Raw genomic sequence first — 26,325 nt, forward strand, 5'->3', positions numbered from 1 at the left:
TAGCACCCAACCAGTGTGGTTGAAGGTCAACCACTGAGCAAAGATGTTACCGGTTTGAGTCATTCAGGGCACATGCCGGGTTTGATACCCAGTAGGGGGATGCTAGAGGCAGCTCATTGATATTTCTATCTCTCTATTCCCTCTCCCTCTCTCTCTCTCTCTCTCTTTCTCTCTCTCTCTCTCTCATCAATAAAAATATTTTTGAAAATTAAAATAATTAAATTAGTCCTTCATGGCTCAGTGCTTCTCATTACCTTGTTAACTGAGTCCCCTTTCCTTTCTCCCTCCTCCCATTCTCCCCATTTCTCTTCCATCACTTCCTCTTCCCTCCTCTCCTCTTCCTCTTTGTCTTTCTTGTTAATCATATTCAGCAAAAACCAATAGTACCATGTATATCAAACATCTACAACAAAGTTAAAAGTCATAATAAATCTTGCCAAACTCTCATCATAATTATTGCTGTCTCTAAAGTTGACTTTTTTAAGCTAAGAAACAGCAGATAGTACTTTTAACTCTTGTTTTCTTTTTCTTTTTCTTTTTTTATGCCTCAGGATGGAATTATTTCAACTTCTTTTTACAATTTTACACATCTAATGCTCCAATAGGAATGAATAGCCACTCCTTTTACTAGTTTCAGAATCTGCATTTCTGAGATTCTCCTTTCTGATTATGCTCTATCCTCAGGGTCTCTGACTTTTGGGAGATTTTTATTATTATCACATGCACAGAGTAAATATAGCATAACAGTAAGGAGAATGGACTCTGGTGCCACACCGCTTTTTCCCCTCCCACATCCTAGGTGTTTGATTCTGTGCCAATTATTTAACCTTAGTTTGCTTATCTGTAAAGTAGGGATAGTGGTAATAGCAAATGATGATTAAAGTTCTGAAGACTAAAGAAGAGAGCATAGCTGATACACTTGGAACTGCATATGTATATTTTCATTGTGAGCTTTATTATTATTAGTTGTTCAAAATTTAAAAATCTTGATATGTTTAGGTCTTTACCTGGAGTTTAGAGCTTTTAAAATTGAATTGTTTTTTTTCAAAAGTGGTTCCTAAACATTTTGTTCAAAATATACTTTTTGTCTTTCATGTTTCCCAAAATTTCATCTCAAATTTCCTTTTCTTAGGTATTTTGTCCTCATAGACAATCTAATGGAAAGGAGATTTTTCTTAATAGAGAAAATTTTCTTAATAAAAGAACTGTTTTTCCCCCTAAAAGTGGTATCAGAAGCTTTAGGGATGAAAAACAAAAAACAAAAACAAACAAACAAACAAAAAACCACTTTTGGTTTAAACAGGAAATTGGTAAGAAATGAATTGTTTTAATTGATTTCCCCCTCAATCCTATATAATAACAGTCTAATATTCAAATTGTCTCCTGACTGGGTGTTCAACCAAGGGCAGGGCCAGTTGGTCAACCTCGGGAAGGGAGGCTCCAACCAGTAGCTGGAAGCCACTAGGGATCCTCGTAGTGCACGAATTTCCTGCACTGGGCCTCTAATGTTTAATAATTTGGCATACATCAGTGTGTTCTTGAAAATTATTATGCATTTTATTTTTTTTGTTTTTTTCTTGTTTTCCAATTTCAAGTTCAACTAAAGCTCATTATTCATGCTCTGAATTGTTTATAATAAATAAATATTAAAATAAAGATTTTAAATGTTCAACAAATTACCAGTTAGCCATTTTAAGTATTTTGTTGTAAGACCAATTTTATTTTTTCTAGTTTTTTGAAAAATAAATACTCTGAGACTCAATTTTATCTATTTCTACATAAAAGAATATTTACTCTGTTCTAGTAAAAGAAGGAAACAAAATAAAACAGAAAATAAATTTAATCTGTAAAGCATTTTTCTTGGTAAATACATACAGATAAAAGTCCTCCTTTTTAGTGTGTTTTTAAAAGATTAAATATTCTAATATGTGAAGATGAGCAGCATTCAAAATGAGGCACTATTTTAAAGAAAGCATGAAATCCTAAGTGTCCTGACGAACCTAATTTCCTAAAATTACTTCTGAATGAATATCACTTTGAACTCTGATCTTTTCTTCATTCTAGACGGGTCCGATTTGGAGTTGCGGCTGGTGAATGGAGGACACAGGTGCGCAGGAAGAATAGAGGTCAAATTCCAAGGACAGTGGGGAACAGTGTGTGATGACAGGTTCGACACAGATCATGCTTCTGTGATTTGTAAACAACTTGAATGTGGAAGTGCTGTCGGTTACTTTGATTCAGCTAATTTTGGAGAAGGTTCTGGACCAATCTGGTTGGATGATCTTATGTGCCATGGAAATGAGTCAGCTCTCTGGCACTGCAAGCACCAGGAATGGGGAAAGCATAATTGTCAGCATCGTGAAGATGCTGGAGTGATTTGCTTTGGTAAGGACTGTTCTGGGTTCGTTCTGTTCTCAAAAGAGGACAAAAAGAGCAGGGTGGGAGGAAATCTTAAAATCTAAACTCTTACTGAATTTTGCTTTATTTTTACCTAAATTCATATTCCTATTCTAATACTCATGGAGTTTTTACGGTAACTGAAATTAAGGTAGATCAGGAGGGATGATAAATAGTGAAATTGAGATTCAAGTAATGAGGATTGAAAGGGTTGTTCAAGCAATAGTTCAAACAAAAAAACAAAACAAAAAAAGCAAGAAAGAAAAATAAGAATGAACTAGCAAATTTTGCTCTCTGTATGAGTTTAAAATAAAGTCACCATCTCAATCCTTCTTATCATTCTCTAACTACAAAAGTCCCCTCTTTAGCCACACTGACCTATACTTTTCCAAACTATTATTTTAAATTTACAGAATCAAGTGATTAAACAAAATTGTTGATTTCCAATTAAAATCTCATTTATGCTATTATCCTGGTATGAATAGTTTGAGCAGGTACTGTGTCTGTCTACATACTTCCACGTTCCATACTTAATCAGGGGAGGGAGAAATGGATTTTTATATGCAGGGATAACATTCTCCCCTTTTCACTTGAGTCCTTAGTGTGAAGATCTTCTATGCCATGAACCCCCAGGCGCATTTAGGAAAATATAGTTAGAGTAAAAATATCTCTGTATTTACCAGTTATTTGGGGGTGAGGGGGATAGGGGATGAAGGAAATTCATTTCAAACTTATTTTTAAGGAAGAAAACACTGACTCAGAAAACTGAAAATTTCAGGAAATACATGACTGACTTCAAGCACTTAAGCAATGCAATCAGGGTTCTGACTCTTTATTTCTTGAATTGGCTTCTTTGTTGTTGTTGAAGAGCAGACCTTCTGTAATCTGAACTACAAAGAATGGGATTTCTACATCTCTTTACTTTCAGTGTATGTGTCTGTCTTTCAATCTAAAGTTGGTCTCTATAAACAGCACATGAATGGGCCTTGTTTTCTTATTCTCTTATCCAACCTATGTCTTTTAGACTATACACATTTAAAATAAGTATACATAAGTATGCAATTATTGACATTTTATTAATGGTTTTCTAATTATTTTTATACTTCTTAGTTTCTTCTTCTCTTGTTTGCCTCTCTTTTATGTTGATGACTTTCTGTAGTTTTATGTTAGGATTCCTTTCTCTTTATTTTTTGTACATTTCTCATAGATTTGGGGGTTTTGATTTGTCATTCTAAAATCACTACCATTTTTATTCTCCCCCCCCATGTTTTTGTTTTTGTCATTATTTTTTACTCCTTTAATGTATGTGTGTGTTTGAGTGTCACCCTTTTTGTTTTTATTATTGTAAAATCACTGGGTGTGTTACTTCTAGACCCTTTTGGTTGAGACTCATATGTATGCCAAGGTCATCTTCCACTTGTGTCTCTCTTGGGAACCCTTAGTAGAACCTACAAAGTGAGCCGGGACCAGTTTGGCTCAGTGGATAGAGCGTTGGCCTGCAGACTGAAAGGTCCCAGGTTCGATTCCGGTTGAGGGCATGTACCTTGGTTGCGGGCACATCCCCAGTAGGGATTGTGCAAGAGGCAGCTGATCAATGATTCTCTCTCATTGATGTTTCTAACTCTCTATCCCTCTCTCTTCCTCTCTGTGAAAAAATCAATTATATATATATATATATATATATATATATATATATATATATATATATATATATATATATATATTTTTTTTTTTTTTTCAAAAGAACCTACAAATTGATCTGTTCCTTGTTTACCACTTGTGTTGGGCTCAGAGGTTCTTAGAAGAAACTATGCTGCAAACCGAAATAAGCTGTCATTTGTGCCAAGCCTGTGTCTTCTTAGTTGAGGCTACATTACAGGCCCAGACTAGATATCACTTATGCCAGGCTTGGTGCTGCCTGATGGGAGTTGCAATGCAAGTTGAGACCAGTCACCACTTGTGCAGGGATGGGGCCACTAAGAAAAATGAGGCAAGCTGCTGCTTGTTTGGGGTTTTAGAAATTGAGGGAAAGTCTGCAGTGGGAGCCAAGGCAGGCCACTGTATGGAGGAGCCACTAAAGGAGGCTCAGGCTAGAGGAGTGAGTTGAGTGGGGCAGGGTCTCAAGAACCACCAGGGCTCAGAATGGTGTTAGCCAGATTAATGGAGAGCACAGATTTGGTGCCCACCTACATCAGGCTGGCAGGGTGGGAAGAGAATTCAACAAAGGAATGTCCATTCCCAGACAGAGTTGCCTCAAACCCTGTCACTTCAGCTCTCACCCTAAAGGTAGTTGACTTAGTTTCTCTGCAGAGGTCCCTGGAACTTTCCAAGATGCATCCCCTGTCCTGGAGCTTGCAGTGAGTGAGATTGTGTGTGACTGAGATTGTGAACAAGTGAGTCTGCCCACGGGCCCTATCTGACCTGCAGTGCCTCTGTCTCTAGCAGCTCATTATCTTTCTTGGACACAATACCCACTGGTTTTCACAGCCAAATGTTAGGAGGACTCTTCTTCCCAGCATTGATGGGGAGCACAGAGTGGGGCTGGGACCCTTTGTTCCTCAGCGTACCTCTGCAGCCAAAATACCCCACTGGATTCTTCCTTGCCATACTCTGAATGTGGTACGTTCCCATCCCCTGTCTCCACTCCTCTTACCAGCCTTCATGGTCCTTCTTTACATCCTTAGTTATTGGACTTCTGTTCAGCTAGTCTTCAGGTATTTATCAATGATGGTTGTTCTCTAATTTAGTTGTAATTTTTATGTGGTCATTGAAGGAAGTGAGCACTGAGTTTACCTACTCCATCAAAAGTCTCTTACTGTTTATCACTGACTTGTTTTGTGTCCTTCTTACAGATGGAGCAGATCTGGGAATGAGAGTGGTTGATGGAGTCTCTAAATGTTCAGGAAGATTAGAAGTGAAATTCCAAGAAGAATGGGGGACCGTGTGTGATGATGGCTGGGATACTGATGATGCCGCTGTGGTATGTAAGCAGCTTGAATGCCCAACTGCCATCACTGGCACTGGTCGAGTTAATGCCAGTGAGGGAACTGGACGCATTTGGCTTAGTTATGTTGCCTGCCAAGGACATGAATCTGCTATTTGGCAGTGCAGTCACCATGAATGGGGAAGGCATTCCTGCAATCATCATGAAGATGCTGGTGTCATATGTTCTGGTAAGTTAAAACAAAACAAAAACAGAGAAGGAAGGACCTGTATTCTTTAGGAGTAAGAATTGGATTGAGAGCCAAAACCAGTTTGGTTCAGTGGATAGAGCATCAGTCTGCAGACTGAAGGGTCCCAGGTTCGATTCCAGTCAATGCTCAGTGGGGGGTGTACATGAAGCAGCTGGTCAATGATTCTAGCTCTCTATCCCTCTCCCTTCTTTGCTGTAAAAAAACAATAAAGTACATATTTTTTAAAAGAGAATAAGTTTGAGAGATAGAAACATCTAAAAATTTCTTTGTTGGTAATTCTTTTACACTTGTGATAAATTTTTAATATTTTCTTTTGTTAACTAGTTTGAAGAGCTGTCTGGTGCAATTTTCTATAGTAATTATTCTGATTGCTATTGAGTTCTAAATCTACCCGGAGTTCTGGGATAGAATATAATATAAATTTTAAATATTTTTAAAGTATCTGTCTTGTTCATATTTTTCTGCCATTGATAACTTTTATAAACCTTTGAAATTATCATCCTGTTTCTAACCAAACTTATGATATATGCTGGCTGTGAGAAAAGCCCTAAGATGGTAAGCCTTAATTTTGAGTCCCTCAGTATCTGGAAAGGAGCAAGATTTTTTTTAAATCCTTTGGGAGTTAACTTGTACATATACTTATAATCTAAATTTATGTTTCTTTTGCAGATGGATCAGATCTGGAATTGAGACTTACAGGAGGAGGCAGCCACTGTGCTGGGACAGTGGAGGTGGCAATTCAGAAACTAGAAGGGAAAGTGTGTGACAGAAGATGGGGGATGAAAGAAGCTAATGTGGTTTGCACCCAGTTGGGATGTGGTTCTGCACTCAAACTATCCTATCAAAGTTATTCCAAAATTAAGCCAACAGACATGTGGCTTATTTTAATGCGCTGTATAGGAAATGAAACTTCTATTTGGGACTGCAAGAATTGGCAGTGGGGTGGACTCAACAGTGATCACTATAAAGAAGCCAAAGTTACCTGCTCAGGTAAGACTTTTTTTTTTAATCTTCACCCCGAAGATATTTTTTTCATTGAGAGAGAATGGAAGGGAGGGAGGAGGAGAAAGAAACATTAATGTGAGTCACATTGATTGGTTGCCTCCTGCAAGTGTCCTGACTGGAGCCAAGAAGCAAACCCATGACCCTTTGGTTTACAGGCCCAAGTCCTAACCACTGACCACACCGGCCAGAGCGGCTCAGATAACACTTTCAATCAATTTTTTAAGGAGTTTGATTTGAGGTAGGAAAAATGTGTTTTAAGTAGAGAGGACACTTTATACAGATGAACAAAAGCTTGAAAAACCATGCTATGCACAAGCATCTTTAGGGTGCAGCATCGGGTATGATTGATAGTGTAATTGATATTAAGGCTTTTAAGGTAACATTGTACAGTATTTAAGGTATGCTAACTTATTAGTGTTTATCAGTTCTCCTCATTTTAATAGATGGGTGATGTTGGGGAGTCTACCAAAGCTCCCTGTGCTGCAATTTCCACAAAAGAAAAATGGTGGTAACCAAACACCCACTGCACAGGAATTACACATCAACTAATGGATAAATGGTTATGATGATTATTAGTAGTGTTAGTATTATCTGTCTTCACTGATAGACTGAACTCTGTGAATTTAAAACCACTCAAATTCCTGAAAACATCGCAGGTGCTTAATAATATTTGTTGAAATGATAAATTATTGTATAAATAGTAAAGAAATATTGAATTACCTTAAAGACAAAAAAGTGAAAATAGCTGAAACTGGTTTGGCTCAGTGGATAGAGCATCAATCTGTGGACTGAAGGGTCCCGGGTTCGATTCCAGTCAATGTCATGTACCTTGGTTGTGGGCACATTCCCAGTAGGGGTTGTGCGAGAGGCAGAAGATGGATGTTTCTCTCTCATCAATGTTTCTAACTCTCTGTCCCTCTCTCTTCCTCTCTGTAAATAATCAATAAAATATCTTTTTTTAAAAGGTGAAAATATTGAAATGTAATTCATATATTTGTGATTGTGTCATAGAATTTTTAGAAAGAGGACTTAGGAAGCTATTGCAAAGGACTATCTGATATATGTAGACAAGTTAATTAAAGCAATAACAAAAATTATGCGGAAGAAATATGCCAGAAAACTGACAGAGATTGGTGACTTTCCACATGTGCAGTGTAGCATGAGGGTCAAGATTCTAGGCTTTGGAATATACTGCATAACTTCAAATCCCTGTCTTCGATAACTCGCTGTATGAACTTAGCAAATTACTACAACTCTCTATGTTTCATTTTTCTTATCTGTCAAATTGGAATGATATTAATAATTTCCCCTAAGAAAATTATAGCGATGAAATGTTTATTACATACTTAGTAAGATACCATATATAATAGGTGCTCACTTAGTATTCACTACCATCATAATTATTGCATTTATGGTGGATAAAGAAATGGTTCAATTTCAGGTGATTCTAATTTGGTCTAGATATCATTATTTGGGAAAAGAACACAGTCGGCTTGTCAATAGATAACTCATTCAATTTTGAACACACAAAGTTACAAATGTCCAAGTAGGCATGTTTATTAATATATATTTAAAGAGAAAATATAAATAAAAGCATTTATTGGCAGTTAAGAGAAGATGTCCATTGATAAGATGGGAAAGTTGAGGCTAGAACCTTCAGTCAAGGAATTCATGAAAGATTCTTTCAGGCAGGAAGGGGAGAAATAAGTATCTCATATATCAACTGCAATATAGCAAAAGGAAAAGGGGGTCTGATGTTCATTTTAAAAACAGGAAGCATATTGAAAAACTTTCCAAAACCATTTGAAAAGTTTGGGGCAGACCCCAGATGGCAGTAGGTGGAGGACTGATTACAGGGTTAAAAGATAGAGTGAATACACATTATATGTGGTCTCCAATATTATGAAGAACATAAGTAAAATACAGAAAGGCCAGCTTCAGGAGTAAAGTTTCAGAGTTCTCTCAAAAAGAATTGATCTAATGAGGAATGGAGAGGGCTAGAATTTGATATGTCCAATTCTAGGCAAAGAAGCCAAGAGGAACAAGTGTGGAAAAATCACTAAACCCCCTGAATTAATTTCCTTCCTCACTTTCACTCCCTTCCTTACTTCCATCATAAAAAAGAGAAATCTAAGAATTATGTACTTTCTCAATGAAATATTATATTTCAGCCCACAGGGAACCCAGACTGGTTGGAGGAGACATTCCCTGCTCTGGTCGTGTTGAAGTTAAAAATGGTGACAAATGGGGCACTGTTTGTGACTCTGACTTCTCTCTGGAATCTGCCAATGTGCTGTGCAGGGAGTTGCAATGTGGCACCGTTGTTTCTATCCTGGGAGGAGCTTACTTTGGAGAAGGAAATGGACAGATTTGGGCTGAAGAATTCCAGTGTGAGGGGCATGAGTCCCATCTTTCACTCTGCCCAGTAGCACCCCGCCCAGATGGGACTTGCAGTCACAGCAGAGACATTGGAGTAGTCTGCTCAAGTAAGACTCTGAGAACAAGTTCAGTTTGTTCCCTTGCTTGGAAGACAGTAGGGTTAGGTAATAACAGACACCTTTTTAAAGCCCTGTTTCCTTTCAGGATACACAGAAATGCGGCTGGTGAATGGCAAGTCGCCATGTGAAGGAAGAGTGGAGCTCAAGGTTCTAGGAACCTGGGGATCCCTCTGCAACTCTCATTGGGACATGGCAGATGCCCAGGTTTTGTGCCAGCAGCTTAAGTGTGGAATTGCCCTTTCTACCCCAGAAAGAGCACATTTTGGGAAAGGAAACGGTCAGGTCTGGAGGCACATGTTTCACTGCACTGGAACTGAGCAACACATGGGAGATTGTCCTGTAACTGCTCTGGGTGCATCACTATGTTCTGCAGAGCAAGTGGCCTCTGTAATCTGCTCAGGTAAGAGGATCGAGGGCAGCCAGTGATGAGCCTCTCCCATGGTGCTGGGCCCTAAGGGCGGTGTATCTATGGGGATGAAAAACAAATGTAAAAGGGAAAGATCTATCGTGAGGGGTCACGAGAAAAGTACTGGAATATTAACCTCATTTACCTTTTTAGAGAAAGTGTAAATTCAATTTTCATTGACCAAATTGTTTTGTCATTGACAAGTTATCTTGTGCTTCTTAAATCACCTGATAAATTCTCTCCTGATTAATCCATCCCATTTCTTACTTTCTATAGCTCTCTTTGTTCTCATCTCATCTATCTAATACTTCAGTAAATATGCCTCCCTTCCTCACTCTATCTTATGAATTGGCCTAATTCTAATTCAAAATCTGGTATTTGCAGGAAACCAGAGTCAGACACTATTCCCATGCAATTCAACATCTTTGATCCCGACAAGCTCTCCCATTTCAGAAGAAACAACTGTTGCTTGCATAGGTGAGAATCAGTGATCAATCTATAAAAACTATCTCAATCTTTAAGAATGCATTTTCAGTGATATTGTACTTTCTCTTTCCAGAGATTGGTCAACTTCGCCTGGTAAACGGAGGTGGTCACTGTGCTGGGAGAGTAGAGGTCTATCATGAGGGCTCCTGGGGCACCATCTGCGATGACAACTGGGACCTGAAGGATGCCCATGTGGTGTGCAGACAGCTGGGCTGTGGAGCTGCCATTAATGCCACTGGTTCTGCTTATTTTGGGGAAGGAACAGGGCCCATCTTGCTGGATCAGGTAAACTGTAATGGAAAAGAAGCACGTATTTGGCAGTGCCCTTCACATGGCTGGGGACGGCACAATTGCAGGCATAAGGAGGATGCAGGAGCTATCTGCTCAGGTAAGTTCTACACATAACTACTGAGGTAGGGCGAAGGATAGTGGGGGGTATTAATCTGAAAGAATTTCCTGAAAAACAATTACAGAGTAAACTGTTGTGAGAGTCAGGATCCCAGAAGTATATAGGTTTGATGAATTGGTGCTACCTTCTGTGTAAGGTAGTATAAAGTTAGAAGGAGAAATTTTCAAAAATGAGCTTGCATATCATGAAAATGACAACAAAACTAATAATGAGAAGTTCTTTTGTAAATATACATAGAACTGAATATTGCATAAAGATTCAGTGCACCCCTTGATAATCACTGTATTAATAAAAAAGTAGATTTAAGGGACAAGGAGAATACATCAGCATTACATTCTACAGAGAAAAAGATAACTATCATGCCCAAGTAATTTTTCATAACAAATAGGACTTATTTGTCAAAGGGGCAAAATTATCAGAAGAACTCACTGATCTTATTTTGTATATATGGCAAACTTCAGAAACTATTTTGAAATAGAAAAATATACTCTGTTGTAATATGTGGGGAAAAATAGTACTATCGTTAGTAACTTAGGGAAGTGAAAAATTCTATATGCCAGGAGTGATGTAGATATCAACTGCATTTAATGACACACATTTGGTAGAGAACATGTGCAAGAAAACTGTGATGTGTCAGAAAGGGGACTATTTCATTTTAAGGTAATGTACACAAAATATTGGGTTTAGAATCTGAATATCTCAGTAAAATCTAACTGTCAAGAACATTTGCAACAAAATGAATGGAATAAAATTCTTACAGATAAAATACAGTAACTAGGTAGAAAGTCGAAACTATCTACACTAATAAAAAAGTAAGTTGCAAATTGACCATACCTTGGTGGCACCCACCAAACAATCAGGAATGAGTATGCAAATTAACTAAGGTGACCAGCTGTCTGGCTTTTGGAGGGACAGTCCAGATTTTTAACAATTAGTCTGGAGTCACGCGACTCTTTAAAAAAGTCATGATTTTTGGAAAGAATCTTTGAAATCTTTTGGATACTTTTAAAAGGCTGCCAAATGCTGGACAAATTGTTAAAAATTGGGACTTTCCCATCAAAAGCTGGATGTCCCGTCACCTTAAAAGTAACACAACAAAGATGGCGGTTTAATTTGCATATGCAGGCGTCAAAAAGCCGGGAGCAGGGAGGGACATTTGCATCATAGCCATGGTGATGACACAGGCATTCCATACTGCCCCAGTAGTTCTGGGCCTCTCGGCAGCATGGGAAGGCAGAAAGAACATTCCGGGCCTGAGCGAAAAGGTTGTTCCAGCCAGTGCAAATGTAGTGCCAGCAGCCAGGGGAAGGAAGGCCCATTCTTGTAGAAGTCTTCCTGCAATGGGCCTCTAGTGTAATTAATTGAAGATTTTATTAGGATCTAGAAGAAGTCAACTTAAAATCATTGGTGGCATTCTAGAGAGGTCCCTGAGTATAAAAACCAAGACTGTAAAAGCAGAAGATCTTGAAAAAATATCATATTTTATCAAAATCTACTAAATCACACCACAGTTACAAAAAATTACTACTAATTGATATAGTGTACTTAATTTTATGGTTGTTATTCCTCCCCCAAGAATATTTCTCTATTAATTTTTATGGAGGGTGGGAGAGAGAGTGAAACATAGAGCAAAACTCAATGTGAGAGAAACACATTTATTGGTTGCCTCCTACATTGGTTGCCTCCCCAACCAGGGCCTACTCCAGGGAGGAGCCTGCAACCAAGGTAAGTTCCCTTAATCATCCTCCAACTGGGACCCTTTGATCTGCAGGCCAATGCTCTATCCACTGAGTCAAACCAAGTAGGGCTAATTTTTGAAGTCATTCTCACATCAGAGTAAAGGGAAGGAGCCTTGTGGATTTTCAGAGAAGATGTGAAATTACTCGCTCTGTATTTCACTCCAGAGTTCTTGGCTCTGAAACTGACCAGTGAAACCGGCAGAGAAACTTGTGCAGGACGTCTGGAACTTTTTTATAATGGAACGTGGGGCAGCATCGGCAAGAGTAACATGTTGCCAATCACTGTGGATGTGGCATGCAGGCAGCTGGGCTGTGCAGACAAAGGGACCATCAGCCCTGCATCTGACACCGAGACAATGTCCAGATACATGTGGGTGGACAATGTTCAGTGTCCGAAAGGGCCTGACACATTATGGGCGTGCCCATCATCTCCATGGAAGCAGAGACTGGCAAGCCCCTCAGAGGAGACCTGGATCACATGTTCCAGTGAGTATTTGAAAATTCCATTCTGGCTCATATGAAAATTCCATTCTGTGACTCCAGTATGATATTCAAACCCATTAAGTAGGAATGAGTAAACTCCAGTTAATACCTATTCTACCTGGATCATAAAACTGGTTTTATTTCATTTGATCTGTAGATTTTCAAGACCAGAGATCATTTTATCATAGAAGATTTATATGCCCATGGTCTTCCTGAAAGTCCAGTTGCTTTTTCTGTGAAGAAATTAGGAGCAGAGAATATGTGATTCAGTATTTTACTATTGAATGGTCTACTTTACCTTTCCAATGTTTCCTTCAATATCATTTTTGATGTACTAATATAAAAGGAGAAGCAGACATAAAGACCAATCATAACGTATTTCCCATCTTAGTAAACTGGAATAAATATTCTATGTACCTGGCAATCTCTCAAGTTCTTTTATAGTTGAGAAAATTTAACATTATGCAATGTTCACATTACTTATTTCACATTTTGTGACACACTACGGTTCTTATGTCCAATATCAAATATTTTGCTGAAAGGACATGAAAAAAAATTATTTTTAAATACATTTTTTAAAATGTGCATTGAAAATGCAACGTTTTAAAATAATCTTAAAAAGAATTTCAAATATCTCTTTAACTATGTGACCTCTGAGGAGTTTTTATCTTCTCATAAATGGCCTTGGTGTCTCTGATTTTTCAGGCAAGATAAGACTTCAAGAAGGAAACACTACCTGTGCTGGACGTGTGGAGGTCTGGCACGAAGGTTCCTGGGGGACAGTGTGTGATGACTCCTGGAACCTTGACAGTGCTCAGGTGGTGTGTCGACAGCTGGGCTGTGGCTCAGCTTTGAAGGCACTCAAAGAGGCAGCATTTGGTCTGGGGACTGGACCCATATGGCTCAGTGAAGTGAAGTGCAAAGGGAATGAGTCTTCCTTGTGGGATTGTCCTGCCAAATCCTGGGGGCACAGTGACTGTGGGCACAAGGAAGATGCTGCTGTGATATGTTCAGGTGAGTGCCAGGATACAGGATTAAGCTTGGAACCTCTGGTAGCTAAGAAGGGGTGAGCCATCTAGTGCATCCTGTGAAGACTGGATGTGTCGTCATAGGGATGTAGTGCGCAAAGAATCCTAATGTTTCCATCTGAAGAAATGATGAAAATATTTGTTGTTATACATTGGCCTTCACCAAGGAAAAGCATCTTACTCATCTGCATAACAACATCTTTTTAGGTCAGAAGCAATAGTTTGCTTGATTGTGCGGCACTCAAAGCTCACATAGAAAAAAAAAATTAATTGTTTAAGTTGATATTCCTTAACCCAGGAAATAGTACAACCACCTATCCAAATCTCTTGTTTGAATTTCTTCCTCTCCCTTGGATCTCTTACCTCCCCTAGTCAGTCATCAGGTCCTATTTTTTTTTTTCTTAGACTAAATTTATTGTGGTAACATTGGTTAATAATGTTATATAAGTTTTGAATATACATAAATAGAAATATTTGTTCTATATATTATTCTTAGAATTGAGTCTCCTTCTCTTTTTCTCCTACAGGCAATGCAATCAAAGAATCATCAAATGCCAAAGGTATTTATATCGAGGTTTCTGAGCATAGGAGGAACTGTCTGCATTATTTAGAATTCGTTTTGTTAAAAGACTTTAGGTTAGAATTTCTGAGGATATGACACTTACTTCAGTGATCCTGTATCTGACCTATGAAAGGATCAGTAATTAGGGATTCACTTCTTTTAGCTAAGACATTCTCATCTCCTGATGTTTACTTGCCCTTAGGAAATGCACTCTCGGTTGTATTTGGAGTCCTTGGGATCATTGTGTTGATTGGTCTCATCATGTTCTTCTTGTGGTCTCAGAAGGGAAGACAGCTACAACAACTTGCAGGTCTGAGCTAAATTATAGTTTTTCCAATGTTTTATGGGATAAGAACATTCTTGGGATAAAGATATATAGATATATAGATATATAGATATATAGATATATAGATATATAGATATATAGATATATAGATATATAGATATATAGATATATAGATATATAGATATATAGATATATAGATATATAGATATATAGATATATAGATATATAGATATATAGATATATAGATATATAGATATATAGATATATAGATATATAGATATATAGATATATAGATATAGATATTAGGTTCAAGAATCAAATGGCCAGAAAGATGAGCCTACAAGATGCTGAAGCAGTTTCTCAAAAAGAGGGAACAAGATTTCAGAAAAGAAAAAGGGCTTAGGTTGTTTTGATAAGTCCTATACTTCATCTATATATTTAACTGGGACATTATAGAATTGCTAGGTTAGAATAAATATGCTTATTTAGTCAAACATGAATCCTATTTTTTGACTGGAAGATTTCTTTGCTTAAGCTGCATACTTTTTACAGATTTTGCTGTTCTGTCAAGCAATGTGCCTCTGGTCTTATGATACTTACACGGATAACCAAGGGTTTTGTTTTTTTTGTTTTGTTTTTTTTTTATCTTCATGGGATTTCAAATCTAATGGAAGAGGTATATATGTAAACAAATAAATTGCAGGGTAGTGTTTAAAGGAAAAGTGCCACAGAGAAGAGAATAATTAACTGGAAGGGAAAGGGGAGAATAGGAGGCTTCTACGAGGCATTTGAGATAAATTTTGAAGAGTTCAAATAACTAGGCATTTATAGGGGAAGGTAAAACTATGTACAAGTGTAGAGAAGCTTAAAGGATGCCACGTTTGTTGTTTGGGGAGGGGGAATAAAACTTGAGCTCAAGGAGAAAAGCTACTGATAAGGTTGGAGGAAAGGGGGGAAATCAGAAAGTTCTGTATTCTGTGGTAAGAAGAATAGTATTACAGAGTGAAATAATGAATCAGCCTTTTAAGAAAGTAGAAGAGTGAAATAGTGAATCAGCCTTTTAAGAAAGTTCAGGGCAACAGTATGTATGAGGAATTGAAGGATCACATTACTGACAAGGATAACATTTTTAAATAGTTTGGATGAAAGATGAAAAAGACGTTATAGTGAGAATGAAGGGAAGATAGATTTTAGCAAGGTTTTAGGGAATGCTCCAATGGATTTGAAAAGGTTCTGGCTGCTTTGAGGGGAAGAAACTAGGTTTTTCTACAATGCCAATAGCTTTAGCTTGGTAGTAGAATGGGATGGAAACAAGACAAGGGTATGAATGAAGATTGAGTATCTTTGCTCTGCTAGGAAAAAGCACACAGAGGAGGGAAAGTTTTGTTATTTTCTTCTCATATATAACTTAAGATGTCTATTGCAGTTTCTTCAAGACAGAATTTTGTCCACCAAATTCAATACCGGGAAATGAATTCTGGCCTGAAAGCAGATGATCTGGACATGCTGCACTCCTAAGTGTATGTTTCTTTACGGGTCAATAGCCCAGGGTTTCAGACCAGTAGCTGCAATTGAGGCTGAGACAATCTACTTTGCATAGCAGTGGAAACAAATCAACAACATGTACTAGTTGGAAACTTACGATGCATGTAAGGAGAAAGATAGAATTGGACTGAAAATTATTCTTAGAGAACATGAAAATTGCAATCCTGGGTACACCTCTGACTAACAGATCTATATTATGGTACAAAGAACCATGAAGCAGAATATTATGACCTGGACCTCATTTTATTAAAACAGAAATATGCCAAAACTGGTTTGGCTCAGTATATAGAGCATTAGATTGTGGACTGAAGGTCCCAGTTTAGATTCCAGTCAAGGGCATGTACCTTAGTTGTGGGCACAACCCCAGTAGGGGATGTGAAGGAGGCAGCTGATAAATGTTTCTCTCTCATCGATGTTTCTGACCCTCTCTCCCTGTCCCTTCCTCTCTGTAAAAAATCAATAAAATGTATTTTAAAAAAATACAATATCTCTGAATCTCATTTTCTTCCCAAAATATCATGATCCATTTTAATCTACATATTTCATTGTCTTTATTTAGAGAACTTTAGTGATTCTAATTACACATTTGCTTATTTATCTTAGCTCACCTATTGTGATTTATACCTAGGGAAGACCTCTGTTTCTTATATTGTATTCCTAAGCTTCATCCCCTCTAGATCATTCTTGTTCTTCGCAATAGTCAACAGAGTTTTTCAGCTTTAGGTTACTCGTATAAATTAATTTTTCTGTATTGTCAATAATCTTCCTTGCTTCCTGTGAAATAAAATTTGATCACAGTATTGCATAAACATTCTATACACTTTGCTGCCTTTACAAAGCCCCCATTTCAACTCCTCTATTATAATTTAATGTCATCTTTCTCTTTTCCCCTGTTTGTTTGTTCATGTCTTATTAAGACCACAACATCCAGAAACCCACTGAGAATGACAAGACATCTAAATTTTCTTTTGCCCACTTCCCCTTCTCAGGAGTTGCTTTTCCTTCCAATGCTCTAATGTTTAAAACATTAAATCAAGATTTTTTTGTGCCTTACTCGGTAATTTTTCACAAATGTGTTGCTTACTTTTCTTTATTCAGGATCCATGCCTCACTCATGTTTACTTTCTCATATCTACAGTTGGAGAAAAGTTCGATGAACTCTGCTTCTGGTGAAATCCCATTTCCTGGAGAATGCTCCTTTACTTGAACACGTGAAGCCTGGTGTATGGATTCGTGCACTGGTGGGATCCCTCTGCCTAGCCAGCACCCTCTAGCAATCCAAGACCCCTAGAGGGATGTTGGATTCCTGGTTTCAGCCTGATCCCCGCAGTCCAGGCGAAGGGACCCCACCACTACATGAATCCATGCACTGGGCCTCTAGTATGCATATAAGATATTTGGTTTGGTTGACTTGTATGCATGCGTATAAGATATCAATGGACACAGACACTAAGGAGGTTGAGGGCATGTGCGGGGGGGGGGGGTGAGGAGCTAGGGGGAAGGTCAATAGGGGGGATATGGGACATGTGTTCTACTATTTGTAATACTTTAAACAATAAAAAATAATAAATAATAAAAACTTCTTAAAAAGTTCTTTGGTTAATCTTTTCCCGCCCTTCCCCCTCTCCACTTCCCTCTGAGATTTATAAATCTGCTCCATGTTTCCATGCCTAGGTGTTGAGAGTCTACCTCCTGGTAGTCAGTGCACATCATGGCTACCAGTTGAATGTTGAATGGTTGAAAGTCAAAAGATTGAATGGTTAGACATTTGGCATACTAGCCTTTTATATATATAGATAGTATATTTAAGTAGAAGGCCATCCTACATATCCTATCTGGTTTTTAATACATTCAACTTATGGAATACTTCAAAAAGTATAACTCATTCCCATATGCATAGGGTTGTGGCCACATCCTAATTCATTTTCTACTTCTGCTCAGTTGGCCTAAGCATCAAAGTCCTAAAGATAATTCTTCATGATGGCAACTAGCATAATTTCAGCTAAAGTTAAGGTCTGAGCAGTGGATCTTGACAGATCTTCATATAAGTAATTTCCTTTGGCCATAATGCACATTTTTAAAGATCCTCTCCTGATTCCTAGTTTATTTTAATGATGAGCCAGGACAAGTAACAGAAACATTATTAAAGAAAATGGAGAAGGCCAATTATGTCACCCTTATACCAATTAACATATTTGATCTTCGACATAGTGCTCAAAACTCTTACTTTATTCTAATGATCTCTTAATAACTTGTGGGAATGGAAGTGTACTTAAAAACACTTGATAAATCTGAGCACTCTTAATATCTTCAGACCTATGATGCATTATGTATATTTACATGTTTTTCTAGTTCTTTCCAGACATAATCAAGTAAATCATTGTTAATTAAATGCAAAAATATAAAATATGGGGTAGTAATTATTGAAGTAAAGGAAAGGACACGCAGTCTCTGGCAGGTGGGAAAACAGTATGAAAACAATGTCTTGCTTCTGTCTCAAAATATTGTTGCAAGGCAGAACCCCATGTCTTAAAGCACTCATTAATTTAGAGAGATCATCAATATAGTAAGTGAAGCATAAATAGATCATATGGAACACATTACTGGAAAGGGAATATGTCAAAGTTTGTCTATCACAAGGTGTGAACAATGCAGAAATCCAATTACTAGAATTGAGGGGGGGTAAAAATCAGAAAATGATGAAATCAAAGCCAACTGTTAATCAATAAGCAGCTCACAATGAGCTATTGGTACACAACCATTATGTACTATATAATGCCAACACCCACCTTTATATGGTCAGTGCAATCGGGTAGATCAACTCTAAACTGGATGTTCCAGAAAATTAAGGGAAAATAATCTGAGAAAAGGGACAGTATTAGTTGATAAAGACCCAAAGTAAATAATAAACAGAAGAGAAACCAAGATGGCAGCATAGGGTAGACACCTGTATGCAGCCTATCACAATAATTTTGAATTTATTACTGGAAAACAGGGGAAATATCACCATGAAGCACCTGAAGGCTGGCTGAGAGGAGGCTCTACCATCTGGGAAGATGGGAGAAGGCAAGCTGAGTCTCAAGAACTGTGAAGGTTCAGAGAACTGTGCTTGCAAAAAGGCAGCTGCCCAAGTTTGCTGCTGGCTTACTCCTGGAAGGCAGAGAGGGCAGGCAGCTAATGTGCTTCTGTCTTTCTTGTTTGGGAGGAAAACAGAACCACCCTACTGCTCTGATAGACAGCCCCAGTCAGGGAGAGGCCAGACTGTCAGACATTTGGCAGAGATCTCTCAGAGGTATGTGAATCCAGCGGCCATTAGTATGGGACTCAGGAACTGAACCCTGGTAGGGAGGGGCTGACAGGAAACCAGAGCTTGTCTGCACCACCATGAGGCTCCGCCCCATACAAGTGGAGCACAGAAGCCCTCCAGGAGGCTGGCTTTCTCATTCGCCAGGAATAGGACTTTCCTGAGGAGGGACTGATGGGAATACAAAGCTTTTCTGCGCCTATACCAAAGAGGTGCTTGCGCCTGCAACCAATCTTACAGGACTCACCAAAGCTTGTCTGTACCACTCGAGACTCTGCCCCATCCAAGCAGACTACAGAAGCACTCCTAGCTGAGACACTCCTGATCCTCACAGCCAATTGGCTTGAAGGTCAATGCTTCCCAGTGATAACAACAAAAAGCAAGGCTTAACCACAAGACTGCACACACAGCCGATGAAGGGCTACACCAAGACTTTCCACCTCAGGTAACTGGAAAGACTGTGCTACTGAGCTCTACCAGAACACCTAGCACAGAAAACTATTCCAACAAATCATTGAAGAAGCTAAAATGCAGAGAAGAGGCAGGACACAAAGGAAGGAGATGGAGGATAGTAAAAAAATGGACATAGAGTTCAAAACTACAGTTATAAGGTTTTTCAAGAATTTCCTAAAAAAAGGCCGATAAAATAAATGAGACCTATGAGAATATGAAAAGGGATCAACAAGAAATAAAGAAACATTGTCTGAAAAAAAAATGTTTCACAGAGTTCTAAAAACAGTCTGGAAGATCACAGGAATCAAGACAAAGATTTGGAACATAAAGAGCAAGAAGTCACTCCTCCACAGAAGCAAGACAAGAGAATCCAGAAAGTTGAAGACAGTGTAAGAAACCTTTGGGACAATTTTAAGCGAAGCAACATCAGAATCACAGGGGTCCCAGAAGAAAAGAGAGCAAGATACTGAAAGCCAAATATTGGAAGAAATAGTGACAGAAAACTTCCCTCACCTGGTGAAAGAAATAGACTTACAAGTCTAGGAGGTGCACAGAACCCCAAACAAAAGGAATACAAAGAGGACCACACCAAGACACATCATAATTTAAATTCCAAGAGCAGCCAAAACCGGTTTGGCTCAGTGGTAGAGCATTGGTCTGGGGACAGAAATGTCCCAGATTTGATAATGGTCAAGGGCATGTACATTGGTTGTGGGCACATCCCCGGCAGGGGGTGTGCAAGAGGCAGCTGGTCGATGTTTCTCTCTCATCAACGTTTCTGACTCTCTCTCTATATCTCTCTCTCTATCTCTCCATTCCTTTCTGTAAAAAAACAATAAAATATATTTTAAAATAAATAAATAAATAAATAAATAAATAAATAAATAAATAATAAATTCCAAGAGCAAAAGACAAGGAGAGAATATTAAAAACAGCAAGAGAAAAGCGGGTTGTTACCTATAAAGGAGCACTTATATGATTGTCAGCTGATTTCTCAACAGAAACCATGCAGGCCAGATGGAAATGGCAAGAAATATTCAAGGTGATGAATAGCAAGAACCTACAGCCAAAAACAATCTACCCAGCAAATCTATAATGCAGAATTAAAGACCATATAAAGAGCTTCACAAATAAAAAAAAAAGCTAAAGTTCATCACCACCAAACCAGAATGATATGAATTGCTGAAGGGGTTCTTTAAGAAGAGGAAGAAAACAAAGATAAAAATTATGAACAACAAATACATAACTATCAACAAGTGAGTCTAAAAACCAGGGGAATTAAAAAACCTGATGAACAATATTAACTGGTGAATATAATAAAATCAGAGGTATGGAAAGGGAGCGAACTGACGATTCTCGGGGGAAAGGGTTGCAGGGGTGCAGGAAGAGACTGAACATAAACTGTGCACCTATGGATGAGGACAATGAGGAGTGGGGAAAGGGCAGAGGGTGGGGTGGGAACCTGGTGGAGGGGTGCAATGGAGGGGGGGAAATGAGGAACATTTGTAACAATGTGAACAATAAAGATTTATTTTAAAAAATAATGATAATAATAATCAGAAGACATTGCACTATGAGGCTTTATAAAAAAGGTAGTAGATACAAAGGATGATCAAATTTCCAGAAAGGCTGAAAAATAATACTTAGTTAAAGAATTGGAAACCAAGAGAGTTCTGGCACTCTATCACAAAAGATGATTAGGTCTTCCTGGCCATTGTCCATGAACTGCAACAGAAGACTAAACAATTAATGCGATTTCAGTTTAATCCACTACCATTATTACCATATATCTCTACCTCCAATTAAATAAATTCTGACAAAGATGATATTCTCTGAATGAAAATACACTCTTCTTATTCATATGAATATTTTAAAATAGATACCTCACAATAATCAAAACAAGTTTGTTAATGTTATTAATGTCCAGTGATAGATTTCACAAAATAAAAATATCTTTATTCACAAATCATTATTTTCCCTCTAATATAATCCAGGAAATATTTTTGTTTTAGTTATTATTTTCAGTTTTATTGGGACACAATTGGCATACTTCACTATATAAATTTAAGATATACATAGTAACAATTGGAATGACATATATTGTTATATGATAATCACAGTAATTTTAGTTAGAATTCAACATCTCATATAGATACAATATGAGGAACATGGTAGACACTAACCAAGTGAGCAAAGCAACCCATGATCTGCAATTTTATTTTGCTAAAGAGGATATTATTGAGGAAATTAGCAAAACATGATTAAAGTTTGTAGATTAAATAAGAGTATTGTACTCATGTTAATCTCCTAATTTAATAAATTTCTCCTGATTTCTATAATCCTACTAGATGCTCAGCACACAAAATCATGTGGGCAGAGTCCCTAGGGCCTAGCCTCCTGTGATCAGGACCATCTTCTGCCCATTCACCAGTCCCCAGGCCAAACCCCATCTCCGCTGCCGGGCTGCCAGGCTGTTGGGATCACAGTTTATGCCCGGCTGCTCAGGGTCTCAGGCCTGTGGGAAAGCAGGCACCAGCAACTTCACCTCCATGCAGGTGCTCCAGGCCAGCCACTGATGAAATGTGCAGCCCGCTCAGGGACACTCACTTGGTCACTGCTGCTGACACTGCCAGCACCCCTATCGCTGCCACTGCTGCCACTGCCACTGCTGCTGGGGCTTGAGGCACTGACAGAAGCTGTGGGGTGCACCCACAACCTACCTGCCCTGACATGAGCGGCCCTCAATGGGAAGCCTGAGAAGCATGTTGCACTAGCGGCCAGCCCAGCACATGTGCATGGAGGAGAAGTCATCAGGGACTGCTTCCCCTCAGGCGTGTGACCCCAAGCAGCTAGGGATGAGTTGGTGATCCCAATGGTCTGACAGCCAGCCCAGTCCTCCCACCACCCATCGCTGAACTGGGGACAGGGATCAAATGGTCAGCAGTTCAGCCCACTTGCCAGTTCCCAGTCCCACCCAGCCCAGCTCACAAGAGTGGAGGAAGGGGAAGATATTCAATGCACCTCATGGTGACTGGTCCTTTGGTCATCACAGACACTGGCTTTTTATATGGAGAGATTAGAGGCCTGGTGCATGAATTCTTGCATGGCTGGGTGTCGCTCCTTCTGCCCAGCGATCAGGGACAATCTAGGCTGGTTCACCCAGTCCAGATCAGCTGAACATCAGCAGCAAGCTTAACTACCTGTCTGAGCATCTACCCTCTGCTGGTCAATACACATCATAGCAACTGGTCAAGCAGTCTTCAATTCAGTTAATCTCTGGGTTGGACATTTAGCATATTAGTCTTTTAAATATAGGTATAATAAAAGTCAATATACTAAGTGTCAGGTTATCTGGTCATTTGTTCAGTCAAAATATAATATGCTAATGATATGTTAAGGCAGCTTAACTACTCACTCTCACATGAACTAACCACCAGGGGGCAGACACTTTAACGTCTAGCTTTGTTTGCTGCTGGGGTATGGCCGATTGGGTCTGTGAGATGGGCCAGACATGCCCTGGAACACTCCCACAGTCTCTCCCTTGCTGGTGAATCTCACATGCTTCCCCCCGCCCCCCAGCCCCATTTGTGCACCAGTGAGTTCCTTCAGTCTTGCTGCAACCCTCTCATAATCCTGGATCTCTCAGGGGATTTCACAGAGCCAGTTTTGGCCTGACTACAGAACTACCTGTCTATGTCACGCACACTGACCGCCAGTGGGCAGACACTCAAATCAGGTGCTGCCCCCTGGTCTCAGTGTGCTCCCACAAGGAGAACACTGTTCAGCCACAAGCCAGGCTCACCACTGGCGAGCACAAAAGCAGTCGTGGGAGCCTCTCCCGCCTCTGTGGCAGTGCTTAAGATGTCTGACTGACGGCTTAGGTCTGCTCTCCATGAGGGAAAGGCCTAAGCCATTATTCAGACATCCCCTGATGGCTCCTGGACTGCGAGATGGCTCAGGCTGGTATGAGGGACTCCTGCCCCTCCCCCCAACGAGTGCACCAATTTCATGCACCAGTCCTCTAGTTGTACTATAGTTACAAAAGAGAATGTCAGTATTTTAGAAAACACAAATAGGGAATATTTGTCTGTTTTAGGGGACAAGTTAGGAGAAAATAAACCTCATGCCTTTGAGATTAAAAATGGCACCAGAATAACTGAATGCTATACGGACAGATTCCCAGGAACAAACTGGAATTACAATTAAAATACACACAAAAAAAAAAGTCTCAAAAAAACTGGTGGCGCAGAAAGAAACTCTCTACAGACTGATTCATATGCCTTTCAGCATAATGATTATTGCTTGTCTCATTTTTGATTCTTAGAAGTATATTTCCAGTAGGACATGATCTCACTCATCTTGGAGGAATGGTGAACAACAAAGACTGATGAACAAGAACAGACCCAGAGATAAGGAGCCATGGGTCAGGCTGTTGGACCTCAAAGGGAGGGTGGGGATAAAAGGGAAAGATAAACCGAAGGACTTATGTGCATGCATATGAGCCTAACCAGTGGCCCAGGACAATAGAGGAGTGGGGGCATGAGTGGGTGAGATTGGAATGCGGGGTGGAGGACAAGTATGTGATACCTTAATCAATAAAGAAATTAAAACCACACACACACACACACACACTCTCACACACACACACATAAAACCACCCATCCTGAATAATCAACTGACAACTAGCTGGAGATAATCCTGATAACCAAGGATGGACAGTGGAGACCACTTAGAGACTGGTAGGAAGGGCAGAAGCATTAAAGGACTGGCTGGGCTCCCACAGACAGCAGTGAAGTTCCCCTGAGATATCTCAGCTCTGGGAGAGGGAGGTGCCACAGAGAACATTAGGGTCTAAACCAGAAGCTCGGTCCCCTCCCCAGCAGAGAGCATCAGAACGGAGAAATCTGGCTGTGAAAACTTTATGTCTTCAATTGAACTCTCAGATAATTGAGAAACAAAAATGTGTGCTTGAAAACATATACATATACATTAACTCTCTAATATTTTGAGATTAGGCCCAAAGCTATTCCTTTTGATTGGTTTCACTGACTGTAGTTCTACCTCCTTCTCCTTGAATAATATTATATCTATAAAGAATTCTTTAAGATTACCAGTTTTAGATTCTTTCCAATAGAATCAGAGGTAAAGACATTTTTCAAGCAATCTGTATATAGTCTCTGTCTAGATTTTTAGGATTTTTTCCCTCATCTTTTTAATTCTTATTCACATTTCAATCCAAAAACTTCTTTTTATTGACTCACTTTTTAAAGTTGCTCTAAGTTTATAGAAATAATTCTTCATTTAATTCATATTTTATCTACTAGTGGAAATATTTAGCTATGCAGAGGAAAATTTTTATAGGGTGCAGGGCCTGAATTATTTCAACCAATGATGCCTTCTCTAGATAAATAGTTTTGAAAGGAGGTCCAAAAAATATAACTAATGACAGTAATTTCAAAATTAAATTAAGATGTTTCAAAAAGTTCCATGCTGCATGGCCTTTCCCATCACCCCCAACCAAGTGTTAATACCAATAAACAGCATCAGTTGTCCAATGTAATAGTCAGACTGTATGAACTATATTAATTAGCATATCTAGCACTAACTGATTTAGATAAATTCATAACTGACTCATTAGTCTACTAAATAAAAAGTGTCAAGTAGTTTTCTAAATGGTGGGAATATATCAAAGAACAAGTTACCTCCTCATTGTGATGCATATAGGGAGGCAGATGCAGCGAGTAGGGAAAGGGAGAGACTGACATCATAAAAACAGGCCAAATAAATAAGTAAATTATATTGTGTGTTAGAAAGTGAAAATTCTGTAGGCAAAAGAGAAAATTAACACAAGTGTTGAGATACAAAGGTGACCAATACTTTTTAAAAAATAATTATGGGAAAGATTCACTGAGAAGCTGAGTTGAGATTGGAAGAGGATGATAGAATTAATGTTCTATCTAGATAAAGGGAACAGTTAATAGTGATCCCAAGAAAGGACTATGTATGGTGTGCCTGAGAAACAGCAAGCTAGCCACCATGGGTGGGGATTAATCAGCAGGGCAAGAATCAAAGTAGATTCAGAAATGTAAGGAGCTTGGTGGTGGTGGGCTCTGGTTAGTTCCCTATTGCCCTTCATTAGTAATTCCCTTTTAACTAGTACTCTGAGTGAGATAGGAGTCCTTTAGGGAACTTTCAATAAACAGGTGACATCATCTGGATTTTGCTTTGCTCCTGTTTCTCCTCTCCCTTGGCTGTAATCACTCCAGGGGGAAGGGGGCGGAAGAGGAGGTGGCACAACTGAATAGAAACAGACGATTTTATTTATTTATTTATTTTTAAATATATTTTATTGATTTTTCACAGAGAGGAAGAGAGAGGGATAGAGAGCCAGAAACATCGATGAGAGAATCATCGACCAGCTGCCTCCTGCACACCCCCCACTGGGGATGTGCCCGCAACCAAGGTACACGCCCTTGCCCGGAATCGAACCCGGGACCTTTCAGTCCGCAGGCCGACGCTCTATCCACTGA

General features: G+C 39.0%; 1 protein-coding gene across 1 annotated transcript in view; it reads left to right on the plus strand.

Moving 5' to 3' along the window:
- Positions 1–26,325, plus strand: part of LOC311619772 (uncharacterized protein) — a 101,987-nt gene that overhangs the window by 41,469 nt on the left and 34,193 nt on the right. Inside the window, 15 exon segments of the mRNA XM_084878294.1 lie at positions 2,065–2,385; positions 5,250–5,570; positions 6,261–6,581; positions 8,768–9,082; positions 9,180–9,494; positions 9,885–9,977; positions 10,060–10,374; positions 12,300–12,620; positions 13,323–13,631; positions 14,173–14,205; positions 14,410–14,517; positions 15,920–16,007; positions 16,009–16,071; positions 16,073–16,142; positions 17,713–17,797. Coding sequence (XP_084734420.1) covers positions 2,065–2,385; positions 5,250–5,570; positions 6,261–6,581; positions 8,768–9,082; positions 9,180–9,494; positions 9,885–9,977; positions 10,060–10,374; positions 12,300–12,620; positions 13,323–13,631; positions 14,173–14,205; positions 14,410–14,517; positions 15,920–16,007; positions 16,009–16,071; positions 16,073–16,142; positions 17,713–17,797 — 3,078 coding nt within the window.

The sequence above is a fragment of the Pipistrellus hanaki genome (assembly GCF_964339955.1).
Source record: "Pipistrellus hanaki genome assembly, chromosome: 3".
Taxonomy (NCBI): domain Eukaryota; kingdom Metazoa; phylum Chordata; class Mammalia; order Chiroptera; family Vespertilionidae; genus Pipistrellus; species Pipistrellus hanaki.